At 32.4% G+C, this 16633-nt stretch overlaps 1 protein-coding gene across 6 annotated transcripts in view; it reads right to left on the reverse strand.

Annotated features, from left to right (window-relative positions):
* SSBP2 (single stranded DNA binding protein 2) overlaps positions 1-16633 on the reverse strand; it is a 282705-nt gene that overhangs the window by 26851 nt on the left and 239221 nt on the right. For 3 of the 6 annotated variants that reach the window (XM_049766151.1, XM_049766165.1, XM_049766135.1), the window contains 3 exons: positions 15721-15788; positions 10007-10055; positions 1867-1902 (listed from right to left, as the gene is read on the reverse strand). In XM_049766151.1, the coding sequence (XP_049622108.1) occupies positions 1867-1902; positions 10007-10055; positions 15721-15788 (153 nt within the window). Of the gene's footprint in view, positions 1-1866; positions 1903-10006; positions 10056-15720; positions 15813-16633 lie in introns of all 6 variants that reach the window. The other 3 variants (XM_049766144.1, XM_049766157.1, XM_049766127.1) reach the window with 1 other exon arrangement.

The raw sequence follows: 16633 nt of genomic DNA on the forward strand, positions 1-16633 counted from the left end.
GAATGCACAATTACTTCAATATTAGGCAAAGTATAATTTAGCATTAAATATGCTGATTTTTTGATATATTTTCAAAAATAATAAGCCTATAACACTAATTTATTATTTTTGACATAATCATAAATCATCAAATATAGTGAGGTTAAGGAGAAAACATTTAATGGGTCTTTACAAATCCATAAAAAGGAAATAATTCATGTGTATTTATGATTTAGCTTAATATAATTTTCTTATACTTTATACCAATGTTTTTTATAGGAAACTAAAAGTAAAAAGATATTCATAGATTCAAATTTCATTGATACTACTTTTTTCTATCATATCAAATGCAATAATTCTGGAGCACTGTATTTCACTATCATATCAGTCAGAGAAAGAGACAACAATGACCAATGCTATGGGCTACTAAGGTTGCAGCTACACAAGTAATTTGAAATGGAAACAAGATTATTCTAAAGTTAATCCAATGACTTCTGATAAGCAGAGTGAACAATTTAAGCAATGCATCTTAGAATTTTTGGATATAATCAAATGAATCTTAGAATTTTTTGGATGTAAAAAAAAACCCCAAGTAGTTGAATTTTCTTTTTTTTTTTTTTTTTTGGTTTTTGGGCCACATCCGTTGACGCTCAGGGGTTACTCCTGGCTATGCGCTCAGAAGTTGCTCCTGGCTTGGGGGACCATATGGGACACCGGGGGATCGAACCGCGGTCCGTCCAAGGCTAGCGCAGGCAAGGCAGGCACCTTACCTCTTGCGCCACCGCCTGGCCCCATGAATTTTCACTTCATCTGAGTATGCCTCTATAGACATAGCCCACTATTTCAAGAAACATATGTATCTGAAATTAATATAAAAACTCAATTTCATTACAAATAAAAACCTTTAATTTCAAGAGGCTATTGGGTTTATTCTTAAATGATCTTAGTAAAAATTTTGTATCCACTGTAATTTTAATTTTGCTTCATTGTAAAATGTGAAGTAATTTCTTAATAAGTTCAAAAATTAGATCACAAAGATTGAGGGAACAGTGAGTATTAAATATACAGATTCAAGGCAATGTGGATTTTTCCCACCATGTTTATAAAGATTATTTTTGTGAAGGACCATATGTACATTGAGATTTTTTAAAGAATTATATTTTTCCTATTCAAGTTAGTTATCACCTCAAAACTTTCTTCAGAAAAGATATTCCTTTTAATCATTTTACCCAGATTTAACATTTAAAAATAACCTTCTAAAAATAATAACCAAATTATCCTCTATGAGGACCTTAAACTGTAGCAAGGATTATAATATACTAATAGTTCAATTTTTAAGTTCAAGGGCTCATATACAGCCTGATAAATTTGACTGTAGGTCTATATTGATTATTAGGAAAATTTAGTGCTTACTAAATAGAAGAAAGGCATTTTTAACTTTAAGAATAAAAATAAATTTCCCCTCTCCCAATATCGGATTCTCTCTGATTGGAAGAAAGTTTAATGTCTTCTTAGACTTTATGTGTGGAGAGTGGGGTGGGAAGGAGTAAGATTATTCTCTTGGAGAATGGCAAATTCAAGCATGTCATTGTGTAACTGGGGATGGTTTTCTTCATGATTGGACAAAGTGTATTGTACTGGTTTTACAGAAACATATGCTGAAGTAAAACACAGTACCCAGGGCAATTTGGGCCAGATTGATAACTGTTTCACTAATGAACATCAACATATGCACTGAGGATGGCAGATGAAACAACTCAATACAAATCAGATGTTCACTTCTTGGCCAATACACAGGGGCTCTTCTTAACATCTGGACAGCCATTTTATTGCCCAAATAAAATGTAACATCAATTCTTATGAGCAAACAAACCCAAATGTACTTACTACATAATTCCCAGGAGATGCTGAGGAGTATGGTATCTGGAACATGAACAGGACAAAAATACATGTTTTGATTCATGTGGCAGTATGGAAACTGATCTAAAATGAATCAGTTTTCTTTTATCAGGTTTTAAAATGTATCACAAAGGATGGTAAAGGATAAAGAAACATCTGAGTGCTTAGAAAAATCAATCAGTACAATATTTGAGTTTTCATGAAAGAGGATTTTACGCAAGAAATTTAGACAGAATTAAAACTTTAAATACAATGGTTGAGTGTATCCATGTATAGTAACAACTCATTATATAATCATAAATATATTTGTGCAGCTAAAAGACAGTAACCAGAAGTTTTCAAATTGCTAGCCTTTATAAATAAAGCTTCTAATTGATATGCCCTCCTGGGAGGCATTTTTCTGCAAAAAATAGGTGTAAGACTATATCTTCATGCAATAATATGGGTCCATTTTTGACAGGTAGATTGTACTTTTATTTTTTCCTTTCTAATTAGCTACTGGAAAATAAAATATTAAAAAAATTGCTGAAGCATATCTCCAGAGGCTACTGACTTATGGGTATCAGATATGTATATAACAAATACCTTCTTTCCCTTTAACTCAAGTTCTCTCATTGGTATTAGAAGGAATTAACACAATGCTTTTTATAATAATTTAGAAATTGAAAACCGGAAAACACGTATTTCAAAACAAGTTCCTGAGTGTAGATATTAGTAGTGAAAATTAAACTCCCAAATTTTCTTTTATTACACAAATGGCCACAAACTCACTTGCATGAGTGTGTGTGTGTGTGTGTGTGTGTGTGTGTGTATACATATATATGTGTATATATTCCCGAATAGTATTTTTTGAACGTTCTGGGAAAAACCCATTCACAGAGTTAATAGCCAGTAAAGGACCATAAGACTAATGAAAGGAGTGCTTGTATCAAAATTATTCCTTAACCCCCTATGGTTTCCATATTATTAAGCATAAAAATAATGTGAAATCTTAAGATAAGCTGAGGAAGTTCAACAGTTAAGATATTCCTTTGCTTTTAATAAGAAGCAATCGGAGAATTCTGTTTTTCTTGAGCACAAAAATCCAACATCTCTGAGGCCCCTGCTGCTGAGGCCCCTGGGCAACTGAACACATAAGTGGTCACTACCAGAGATCCTGGTATCCCATGGGAACAGAATGACTAACCACTGTGCATACTGAGTTCCCTCTGGCAATAAATATTAACTCTAACTGGTGATTGAATATAATCTTACTTTTGGGTCTCTTTAACCCATAACCTACTGTCAATTGGATATAAACTAATTATGGATTTTTTTTGCTTATTATTTTAAACATATGTGTGTGCCTTCATCAAATCATCAATTTGTCTCGACACTAATTTTCATCCCCATGATAATTTCTGTACCTGGCTCATGTTCTGCCTTTCACTGTTGCCTACAACTGTTCTTAAGCGAATTCAAAATAAAGTCTATTTACCCTTAAGATCTGTGGAATTTACACTTCACTGACTGTCTTTTCTTTATAAATTCTCCCTCTTCAATTCATCAGTGTCACCATCTCCTGAAGAGCTCTTTACAGACATCTAAATGATGACTACTATTTTGCTGACAGTTGTTACTCCTTTGACTCTCCCCAAATATTCTGTATGCCAATATAACTCTTCCACTTTTACTAAGTTCCTACTGATATAGACCCATTACTTCCTTATTAGTTTCCTACTAAATTGCCTTTCCTTTTTCCCTATTCCCACTCTAATAATCTAATTCATCGGTTTTAGAGATATATTAGAATTCACAGTCTAGTAAGGTAACTGGAGGCACATAAAAGATGAATACAAGACTTGGATAAAGTCTAGGCAATTGTGGAGAGTGTTTTATCTAGAGCTGATTAAGGTAAGTAGAAAGAAGAGAACTTGAAGATTTCACAAAGACATAGTAGGGCTTGGTATCAAACTGGATGTCAAAGAGTAATAAGCAGCTCTGATACACCCAATGCTTCCAACTTTGTATGATGGTGTTATTTAGTCATTAGAATATAAGAAATTCATGGGGCTGGAGAGCTAGCACAGCAGTAGGGCATTTTCCTTGCATGCTGCTGACCAGGGATGGAATTGGATTCGATCTCCAGGATTTCATATGGTCTCCCGAGCCTTCCAGGAGTGATTTCTGAGTGCAGAGCCAGGAATAACCCTGAGTACATTAGGTATGGCCCCAAAACAAAAAAAAAATAAAAATAAAAAAGGGGGGCCAGAGAGATAGTACAGTGGTAGGGCACCTGCCTTGCATGCAGATGGATGATGGTTCAAATCCTGGCATACCATATAGTCCCCAGAACCCGCCCACCAGGAGTGATTTCTGAGCACAGAGCCAGGAGTAACCTCTGAGCACTGATGGGTGTGACCCAAAAACCAAAGAGAGAGAGAGAGAGAGAGAGAGAGAGAGAATGAGATAGAGAGAGAGAATGAGACAGAGAGAGAGAGAGAAAATGAGATAGAGAGAGAGAATGAGACAGAGAGAGAGAGAGAGAGAGAGAGAGAGAGAGAGAGAGAGAGAGAGAGAGAGAGAGAGAGAGAGAGAGAGAATATAAGAAATTCAGGGAGAGGAGAAAATATGGGTGTCTGACATATTAAATTTGTTTTCTTTGCGGACCATACATGCCCAGAGGTGCTCAGAGCTTACTCCTGGCTTTGTTCTCAGGGATCCTGGCTGGGTTCGGGGAACTATATGTAGTGCCAGTTCAAACTTGGGTAGGCTGTGAAAATGGCAAGTGTACTTTACATTGTACTATCACTCTGGTCAGCACTAAGTATAAAAAAGCCAGAGCTTCATATAAACAAAGCAAATACCCTGCTTGAGCTGAGCTGCATTCCTGGCCTTGACATGCTGATTCTAAAGGCTCTCTATGAGATTTTGAAGTAGAACTGATTGACAGGCATTTAGAAGTGTAAGTCTAGAACTTGAGTGTATTGAACTAGAGATACAGTTTCAACAATAAATTTCTCTTTCATGCTGGCCACAATATTTAATCTAGGATTAGAGTAGAATTAGTGTGAGTTAAAATGATATTTAAAGAAGTCTCAACTAGAATAAATTACCAGAGGAAACATGTGTAGAGAATGTAATGAGAAGAAATTCAGGAGAAAATACCTTTTAAAAGTAGAGTAAGTTAGACTGAAGAGGATGGCTAGAAATATCTAAACTGAGCTTATTTTTGAGTCTTGTCCACATAAAGCCTTTAAACTTCTGATGCAAATAAGAACAATATTAAAAATAAGTGATATGGGGGGGTTGAAAAAATAAATGATATAATATTATTTATATATACATATAATCAAGTAATATTCACCTACAATATAAGTTCTGTTTGGTTGATTTTCTGTACCTTACATAAAAAGTATCTCCAGACAATAATTATTTTCAATGAAATAAAGGTTTATTACCTTGTTATTAGAACTTCATATAGAATTAAATCCAAACTCATATTTCCCCCCCAAAAAAAACATAAAAAAGAAAACTAGTTGGTTAATTTAAAAATAAACTTTCAAAACAGAATCAGAGGCGAATACTATAATGCTTTTCAAAGCAAAGAAAATTAAAGGGAAAATCATTCTTTAATCTGAATTAACACATGATTTATCCTTAATATGTTTTTCCTGCTGCCAAAATGTCAAAAGCATTTTGTGATCAAAAGTCATAATGCGGGCCTGGAGAGATAGCACAGCAGCGTTTGCCTTGCAAGCAGCCGATCCAGGACCAAAGGTGGTTGGTTTGAATCCCGGTGTCCCATATGGTCCCCCATGCCTGCCAGGAGCTATTTCTGAGCAGACAGCCAGGAGTAACCCCTGAGCACTGCCGGGTGTGGCCCCCCCCCCCAAAAAAAGTCATAATGCAAAAATGTGATTATATAGAGATTACACAAATGAAATACATTGTGGCACATTTCTGACTTTCACAGGAGTAAGTTATAAACATAGTAAGGTGGAAATCTAGCATAAACTTTGGTTCTGAATTAAAACTGGAAAGTTAGCACGATGGTAAGCTTGAAGCCTTGCTATTAACAATTTTGTAAATCATGGGGCCTACTATCAAAAAAATGAAGCACTGGAACAGAAGCAAAAAAAATGAAGCACTGATATGCAACCATAGTTTTAATGTATATAGATATAGCAATAGGGTTGAGTGTATGCATACATATATACATACATACGTGCATTTATATCTGTTGATTGAAGTTTTAGAAGTCTTTGATGAATTCTAAACTCTACTATTCAGTTTAAGAAACTATGCTCTCTAAAAATGGCCATTTTCTGACCTAAGTCTAAGAAAATATATTATAAATTCAAAATAATCCATGAGAAATAGGAATCAAAAGGATAAATTATCCAGCTTCAAGAGGTTACTATAGGCCAAATCCGGAATGACTTTAGTGTGAAAAGCATATTGATTAAAATAAGAATCCATAGTATATCTGACATATATGAATGGATAAAAGAGAAACTTTGGTTATAGTAGATAGTCAATTGATAAATGGAGAATAAAACATGATCAGAAAAGTAGTAAAAATATTTGTGAATCAGCATAGTAGGAAGAGAAATCTGGGCAAAAATCTTCAATGTATGTCAGAAAACCATATGAAAGCATATGAGAAAGAAGAGATTATTTACTGATGTTTCAAAGAATGTCTCCATAAGTTTTTAACTGCAAAAAGAAAATGGTAAGTCATAATGGAGAAGATGACAAGTACCACCTTAACTAAGTGATGAAAGTTAACATCACAAGTAATGGGGCAAATCACCATTATCAATTTCCTAAAATGCTGCTAAGAAAAGACAAACGCACTTCTGTAGTATTCTGGCCAAAATGTTTATTTTGCATTATAGGATAAAAAGGTATCAGACAAACCTAAACTATTGGACATTCACCAGAACAACTGGCTTATATTCAGCTACAAATATAAAAGGAATTATTCCAGATGAAAGGAACCAGAAAAGTACCAATGAACCAGGTTTTTATCCTGTTATCCAAGTGAACTAAATTTTTTTTTAATAATAAAAGGACAGAACTAAATATCCAAGCTAAAGGCAACAACAGTAGAACCAAGAAACCCAAACAAACAATCTAAACTTCAAATGGGCCTGTTATACTGGCAGGCTGGGGGGTCACGGTTGCGTATAAGATGCACTTGAGAAACAGTGGTGGGGGGAAGTTGGCACAGGTCTGAAACCCAACTATGAAGGACTTTTGTAAATTGCAATGGTTTCAATAAAATAATATAAATACATTGTTTGAACAATTGTTAAATCTCTTTGAAGTCCATATATTAGAAATTAACATTTTTCAATGGTAATTTTGTTATTTTGATCCTGGATTGTGGTTATGAAAGATGATGTTAAGAAACACATACTGAAGTACTGGGAGAAAAGGATCATTAAGTCTGCAACATAAATGCAAACAGCTTAGGGGAAAAATTAAACAGAGATGGAAAATCATAAGCTCAAATATTTAGGAATCTAGGTACAATAACTCTTTTCTGTAATATGAAGCTATTTCAAATAAAGATTAAAAAGGGTACATAATCATTTTGAAAATAAAGTAAAATAACTACTTGAATATATTAACAAAGAAATCAGAAATTCACTGTACTAATATAAAAGGTTATTTTCCATTTCAAATATGTACTAGACGTTCATTATATTTTTTGTTTTATTTTGTTTTGGGGTCACACCCGGCAGCACTCAGGGGTTACTCCTAACTCTGCTCAGAAATCACACCTAGCAGGCACAGGGGAACATATGGAATGTTGGGATTTGAACCAAGGTCCACCCTGGATCGGCTGTGTGCAAGGCAAACGTCCTACTGCTGTGCTATCTCTCATGCCCCACCACAAGTTTATATTACTTAGAATTCAAAATAATATAAATGAGCATACTATTATAATCTAATCAATATAACAATGTAAATAATGTTATTTAGAAGGAATCCCTCACTCATACTTTTTCCTTTGTTTTATATGACCCATAGGCTTTTGTGAGGGAAACGTCAACTTTCTATGATTTTTCTTGTTATCACAATCATTTTTGAAAGGATGTGTTTCCTCTGTGTGCACAGATGATGACCCTGCCCCATCTCTTTCTAAAGAGAAAAAGAGGCATTCCCCTACTTCTTTTCCCCATGTCTTTTTGGAGTGAGGGAAGATGTATTTACATGTGATATATATTATGAGAAGGATTTGCTTTCAACTTTAACAGTACTTGCTGGCCAAATGCCCATTTTAAACTGGCCACTAAATATAGCAGTTTGTGCATAATTTTTACATTAAATTCTAGCATTTTTCAAGTTCTAAAATAACACAAAGCCGTACGTACACCTGACATATTATTTTTTCCTATGCACAATGTGAAGCTATAAGAAACTTGATCGAGTGGACTACCTAAAGAAATAAAAAATCACCATATGCAGAACTCTCTCAGTTCAGTGTACCATCTTCCATGTTATATCCTGCCTCCATTCTAGAGTATCTTTTGGGTTACAGTCTCCTGATGAATGTATAAAAGGGTGGGCAGTAAGTGAAAAAAAAAAAACCTGCCCTCTTACACCACTATGGGCTCTAAAAGGGTAGCTGAATAGCTGACAGGGAGGAAGGGAAGAAGAGTCTTTTTAATTCTAAGTGGATGACTTACATAATTAAAGTAGACCAAAGATTAAGCTTTTTAATCCAGTCATCAGGCATGCAGATAATAGAAATTCTTTCCAGATTCTGGCAATAGGAAAACTGTGATTTTTCAGAGTTACAGTAACAGCTTTTTCTGCATTTTATGGGTATTTTATAGGGAATGGAAGGAAGTGGATTTTGAGCCGTTAGCCAGATGCTATTTAAAGTGAAATCTTGAACATAATGAAATCTTAAAAGGCATATAGCAAGAAGCATATAGAAAGGCAAATCCTTTAAAAGTGTATAAGCACACTAAGAGAAGAAAGAGACATTCACATTATACATAATCTGGCAAAACACTGTCTCAGAGAAGTTTTGAGATCAATGTACTGATCATCAAAATTGAAGCAATATCATCATGTTCTCTGTCTCAAATACTTACACTTTATTTACTTAGTAAATAAACTTGCATCAGATAACAGGAGTTTTTACTATCTAAAGAGGAATAGTTATTTAATTGAAAATAAAGTGATTTGTACTTTAGAATAGCAATAAATTTAGGATGATTCTTCCTATCTTACCTTTTCTGCCTCATGCTAGTTCCTGTCCCCCAAACACACATGAACATCACGCTTACTTCACTTAAAATTTTCTTGAAGCTTTTCATTAACCTTAACCATTGGGTCAGTTTCAAATTGACTTAGTCTTAAAGACTATTCCCAGTCAATGAAGGAATCTCTGTGTATGTTAACAAAAGGCATCCCTAGTGGGGCAGGTACTTCTAGACTTACAAGTGAAACAAAATATATTATAGCTCCTTACCAACATCTTTGACCAAGGAACTTTGTATGTTTGTACAAAACACATACAATACACAAATGTACACAGCAGACTTATCTGTTATAGAATTCTTTTAAGGACAACAGAGAAAACATTTATAGTAGTCAAACCACTGCCATGAAACATGTAAAGAAAATTCTCAGGAGGACAGTTGTATAAATGGATGTATAAGAATGGCAATTTAACCCCATAAATGAAATGCACCATGCATTTGGTTCCTAAAGCAGAGAAAGAGCAAACCAGGTTTAATTTGTACAGCAAATATGATCATAAGAACTATGATAGAGATTCACCCTACCTGGCAACTTAGTGAATATCACATATATTTAAGAAGATCAAATTATTTCATGCTAGATATGTTTTATGCTAGGTTTAGTGTACACAAGTGGTACATTTAAATCACACCTAATGATTACTACCTTAATTTTTGAGTCATTAATCTACATAGAACGCACAGTTACCTTAGACCTTGAAGTGAAAGAGTAACAATTAAAAAATATGCCTATTTAAAAATATACATAAAGATCATTGAATAATTACTTCATTTAAAAGGTTATTCAGGGCAATTAACAGCAAGATATTTTATTATTTCTATACTGAATTAATAATAAAGATGTAAAATATATGCATACTCACTGAATTGGCATTTGTTGGATTTGGCCAAGGTCTACCACCACCTGGACCCCTATAAGACAATAAATGTGATAACTGAAATGTTAATTGATGCTTTAAATATTTCATAAGCAAAAATAACATTTATTGCCATATTGAATTCAATATTGATATTGCTCTTATTAGCTTACTTTTATAATGTTTAAACTTTAAAAATGAATTCCATAAAAAAGTTTTCTATAGAAATTAAACATTCAGTAAGCCCAAATTTGTTTTACTTTATTTTGACTTGGGGGTGTACACCTAGTGATGCTCAGTGTTTATTCCTGATTGTGCTCAGAAATTACTCCGGGTGGTACTTGGAGAATCATATGGAATGGTGCAGATCAAACCTGGATTGGCCAGGAGCAAGGAAAATGCTCTACCTGCTGTACTATCTCTGCAGCCCCAATCCATATTTATTTTACTATTTCAGTTATTAGAATATCTATTAAAACTGCTGATCATTATAGCAGTAATATATGTATATAAGTCATTATTTTGAGAAAGGCATTAATTATAAATTATTAATATTAATTAATATAAACATCAAAATTACTTTTTTGTTTTTATAACCATAGCTCTATAGTGTGATCTAAGTGAATCTTGGGAAATGTCAATATATATCAACATATTCCTTTCTTTTAAAGTAGAAGGAAATGTTTTATTTCCAATAGTTTAAAAGAAGATAGAGTGGTTAGGATAAAATTAATGTTTAATTAGGTAAAAGACTGTATCATTTGCTCATGTTTTGTTATTAAGTATACTTGAGTAAATTCTGTCTAATGAAAAGTAAATTTGAGGCAGCCAATCTTTTGTAACTAGGGTTACTCCATTTTTCTTTTTCCTCTAACCCATTAAATGACATTGAAAAGCTTTAATTAAAATCATAATTGTATATTAATATGCTAGGTATCTTAAACACTAGTTTAAGAACTTTAAAGTGGTAAATGTTAAACAGTGGCTGTTTCAAGTTAGCAATATCACACATGTCTAGAAATATTTAGTTTTGTTTTGGGAATTCGAAAGAAGGACATGAAAATTGTGTTGGTGGGTTTCATGAAGGCGTAAGTAAGGGACTTTTTTGTTTTGTTTTGGCCACACCTGGTGGTGCTCAGGGGCTATTCCTGCACTCAGAAATCGTCCCTGACAGGTTTAAGGGACCATATAGAATGTAAGGAATTGACCCCAGGCCTGTCCCCATTGGCTGCAAGCCAGGCAAATGCCCTACTGCTGTGCTATTTCTCTGGCCCTAGTAAGAGACATTTCCCCCATTTCTACCTTAGAAATAGATAGGGAAAAAATGTCAGAGAAACGTTGGTCAAAACATTGAGCATAGGGAGAAGGTGAAGGGCATCTGAGTTGTCTCTGAAAATTGTTGCCCTAAATCGTAATGGATTTATAAATAAGTAATGGAACATTTAGAAAGATGATTTTCTAGATATAATTTAATGTTGCAATGAGAAGAAACAAAAGTAAAATATAAGAAGTATACTCCTAATGAGTATAAAACATTTATTTGATGTATTTGATGTTAAACAGCAAATAAACTGAACAATAGTTTAATAAAAAACAAAACTATATCCAAATAACGGCAAGTTTCTATATAATGATAAAAATCTCATAATTTTTAATTTTGTGAATTTATGTGTAACAAATAACTTTATAAATAAGATGTACTGAATATATTTTGTTTTCAAATATTTTAATATACATGCTAACTTAATTGTTAAATATTTTTATTTAAATAATTAGCAATAAAGTAAATTCTATTATAAGTAACAACTTAAATATATTTTTTTTGTTTTGCTTTTGTGTGTGTTTGAGCCACACCTGGTGATGCTAAGGGGTTACTTCTGGCTATGTGCTCAGAAATCGCTCCTGGCTTGGGGGACCATATGGGATGCCAAGGATCAAACCAAGTCCGTCCTGGGTCAGCCATGTGCAAGGCAAATGCCCTACCGCTGCGCTATTGCTCCAGCCCCTTAAATGCATTTTGACTGTTGGCAAATTCTAAGGTAAATTCAGCATACAATGTTTTACACGTAGAACTCATTAATCAGCAAAGTATTAATCATTTATATAAATAAAATAAATTTCCTCCATCATCATCATTTTTGTTGAAAATATTTTAAGTTTCATAACTAATACTAAAATAAGAGAGTATTATACTAATGAGAAGCCTGATTGGAACACAATTGGAAAAACAACTAAAATCAGTAAATCATTTTAATTGCTACTTTATTTGAAAAGCGATAAACAATAATGCAGATATTACTCTGAATGGATATTTCTACAAAGTTTAGCTTGAATTAAAATCATGTTACCTTCAGAGAAATGTAAAAATAAGAATTTGAAAATAAGTTGACTTTTTTGTAAGTGTTTCTGAAAACGATGAGATCAAACAACCATAAGTACCACAGAGAAAAATTCTACTTTCTTCTGTATTTCAGTCATTTCGAGACAATGATTATACAGATTTGGCAGATCTTTGGGATGTGACATATAACAAAGACATTGGAAATTCTTGTTCCTCTTAGTTTCCATAAAATACTTTGTTATACAAAGTTAAAATAAGAATTAATGATGAATCCTAAATTCTTTGAAAATTTGTTAAAATGTATTTTAGATTTTTAGAAATTGTTTTCTTTAAAAATAATTATAACACAATGGAAAATATTCATTGTATATGTAATTTATGAATTCTATTTAAAACAATATTAAGCTTTTATTTCTAAAGATAAAGGTCTAGATATAATATATTCCAATATATAATATATATTCTAATATATATTCTATGTATAAATATAGAATATTCCCCTTTGATTTTAAATGACCATGTATAATTTTTGAGAGTCTAACAGTGTTTCTCAAAGGAGAAACTGGATCCAGGATAATGGTAGCTTCTCAAAGGAGGTATCTGGATCCTTGGTGTGATTAAGGACCTTTCTTTTTATTGGCCTAAAAAAAGGCAGATTTCTGGGTTGGGGATAGGGTTATTATTATTTTCTTTTTTAAGAAGGGAATAGTAGGCCAAATAAGTTTCAGATACTTCTTGTCTATAGCATGAAAAGATGAAATAATATTTTCCTTTGTGGTGACCAATATTTTTTAATTAACAAAATTATCAGAATTCCGTTCCAAATAGGGAAACAGGAAGAATCACAAGCAAAGAAAAATCATCTAGAAATAATTCCTAGGAGGTCCTTTTTAGCTTCAATATACAGTATTTTAGACTGTTAGATATATGGCTTAGTGTAAGTTGACTTTAATTCCCTTTTCTTCAGTCTGTAAGTTGCTAATATAAATTAGTGAAGAAAACCAAAAATAACATTTATAAATACTTGTCTGCCATAACAGACTTTACAATGGTAATATATATATATATATATATATATATATATATATTTATATTTATATTTGGTTTTTGGGTCACACTTGGCAGCGCTCTGGAGTTACACCTGGCTCTGAGTTCAGAAATTGCTCCTGATAGGCTTGGGGGATCATATGGGTCGCTGGGATTCAAACCACCATCCATCCTGGTTGGTTGTATGCAAAGCAAACGCCACACCACTGTGCTCTCTCCAGTCCTAATTTTTATTCTTAATGTCCTTCTAAAATCACTTCTGTTCTGTATAAATGGTATCAATTAATCTCCTAGCACATCTTCCATACTTTAGAACTTTCCTCAAGTGAAATGTTTATAAATGTAAATATATAGACAATTTTGATTGTCCTTAAAATAATTTTAATTTATAGGAAATGTAAGACCTTCAATAAAAGATAGTTACAAAATATTTCTGTTTGTGATGCTTAAAGAATTCGGAAGAATCAGAACTGAATTAATGGAATAAATTATAAAATACTGTGTAATAAAAATGTTTATAAGTGGCTGGGTACTTTAAATGAGAAACCCAAATGCAAACAGCAACAAAAATAATTATCTGAAAAACATCATTCCTATTTTTCAGTCTCCATGGAGTAGGTAATTAAGTGTGACCATATGTATTTACTTTAACATAAGTAAATACAAACTATTGAGTCTCTCATTGATTATATAAATAGAATTTTTCTTTGTAGAGGTTGTAAAGGTTGACCTAATGTTCATAGAGCTATTAATAATTAAGGATTATATAAAAATGATAGTAATAGTTCTAATACTTAATGATTATTTTAGGTTGATCAGTGTATTCAATATATATTTTTGAACACCCTTACATCTGAATGTTAAAGCTATTGCATTATATTTATTTTTATTTATTTTCCACTTTCCAAAAGCTATTGCATTTATTGATTTTATTATTCTTTCTGGTTTGGGGACATACCCAGTAATAATCAGAGGTCGTGGATGGCTCTATACACAGGAATCATTTGTAGCAGTGCTCAGGGGACCATATGGTTGCTGGGGATCAAAATTGGGGTAACCGTGTGCAAGGCAAGTGCTTTACCACTTATATTACCTCTCTGGCCTCCAAAGCACTTAAAGTCAGAAATTTTTAAGACAAAATTTCAGGCACATAAGTAATATATACACATATAAATATATATATGAGTATACATGCAAAGTCTATTGAAAAAAATTTCAACTTTTAACTTAAGCACAAAGTATTATCTACTCCTTTCTGTAGCAGCTATTAACAAAGACTATATCTTTGAGGAATTTAGGAAAAGTCAGATTTCATGTCTATCATTTTTACCTTAATAATGAAAGATAGGAAAATATGACCTATTTTCCCCCCTGCTCTGTTAGTTTTAAGTTTTGCTGGTACCCATCTATTAACCTATTTTCTATTTTAGGTAAAATTGCTTTCCATGAAAGCCATTTTAGAAACTTAAAAAATAACCCCCAAACCTAAGTACATCAAGAGGTTATTTCTTAATAGTACATCTTAAATGATGTTGGAGTTCTTTAATTTCATATGTGAGCAACCAGAACAAGGATTTTTGGATAATAGATTAGATAATAGAGATGACTGATGACCAATGAATACATTCATTATTTTGAATAAATCACTAATAAGCACTGGATTTATATAGACCCTTGAAGGAAAGTTGAAGAAAATAAAACAAAAATTCTTTAACAAACTGAATTATATTGGTTGGCAGAAATAACCTATATTTTGGGGGCATGAGAGGCCTTTACATTAAAAATAAAAAATTTTTTCACTTTTGATTTGATCAGTAAATACAAATAAACAAATACCCTCCAACAATGAACTGTTATCTATGTGTGCCTTGAATTTTAATTTATCTTATATGAAGATACATTATTTTACATATGTAATGCCAGAAAGATAATTTTTCTTGGGTTAAAAAATACCAACAAAGGTCCATATATTTTTTGTAAATTAAAAGCTCAATTTTAAGGAATAACATTAAAGTTGAAACTATATTCAGTTATTTACTTTCATATAATTAAGCATTATTTCTTATGTTATTATTCTTCATATTTTTGGATAGATGCCATTAAATGCTTATTTGTTAAATATTTATTTTAATGATAGTTAAACATGAGAAAGAAAGAAAGAAATTAAAGATTACAAGGAAAGGAAGAAAAACAGAGTATGTTGTGAAAATGAAGCAAACATTAGTTTAGAGTCAGTGCATTTATACCAGAACTCACTGTGTTATAAATGAGTGTCACTTTATAAGACAGAAAAAAATGTTAACTGAACAGGATAATATGATATTTTGCTTACATGTTCATTCCAGGCATTCCAGGGCCACCTAAAGCATTCAGTGGGGGTCTCATTGCACCTCCATAGTTCTGTAATGATAACCAAGGGTCAGACTACCACAAAACAAAAAAACAAAACCAAAGAGGAGGGGGGAAAGAAAGGAGAGCAGGTTAATGATTTCCCTGTGTAACTGCTGATTGGATAAGGCCTGTGCAATTCATTTTCTGACGGGTCCACTCTTGAACTGTCACTTACTTTTAACAAATACTTTGGTTTGTACCTTTTAAAAATTATGTAAATGGTAAGATGGATGGAACATCTTACCAATTAAATTATTATAGCATAGCAATGTTAATACCAACATATTTTTATCATTTTCCTAATATCTGGTTAGCAGGGAATGTTTTCAAATAGAACATTTCATATAACCCCAAAAAATCTTTTTCTTTAAGCCATTACATTTGAAATTGTCAGAGCAAGAGCATTTAAGTCTGAGAAAACCCAAATGGGAGAACCCAATATAAGAAATTTGAGAATAACCATGACAAAATAACCACTAAGAAATATATCGATATTCAATTGCATAAAATATATATAAACTAAAGTATAACCAAATATTCATATTCATAAATTATGTGACTTGGTTAACTTCTATCAATATCTATCATGTCTATTCATAGGATAAAGACACTAATGTTTTACCATAAACATAATATTAACTTACTTTTTTTTCCCATAAGGGTCAAATAACAATTTTAACATTTCTTGTTAATTTTGGCACTATAGACTACTTTCATGCTTGGTTTTCTTGCCTGATTTCCTTCCAGTTGACATTTTAATTTCTAAGATATGAATCTTTTGTAAATAATTCACAATAACTGATTATTGGCATACCTGTCTGAAGGTGATCTGCTAAAGATTTAATTCCTCTTCT

The sequence above is a fragment of the Suncus etruscus genome, chromosome 2 (assembly GCF_024139225.1).
Source record: "Suncus etruscus isolate mSunEtr1 chromosome 2, mSunEtr1.pri.cur, whole genome shotgun sequence".
Taxonomy (NCBI): Eukaryota; Metazoa; Chordata; class Mammalia; order Eulipotyphla; family Soricidae; genus Suncus; species Suncus etruscus.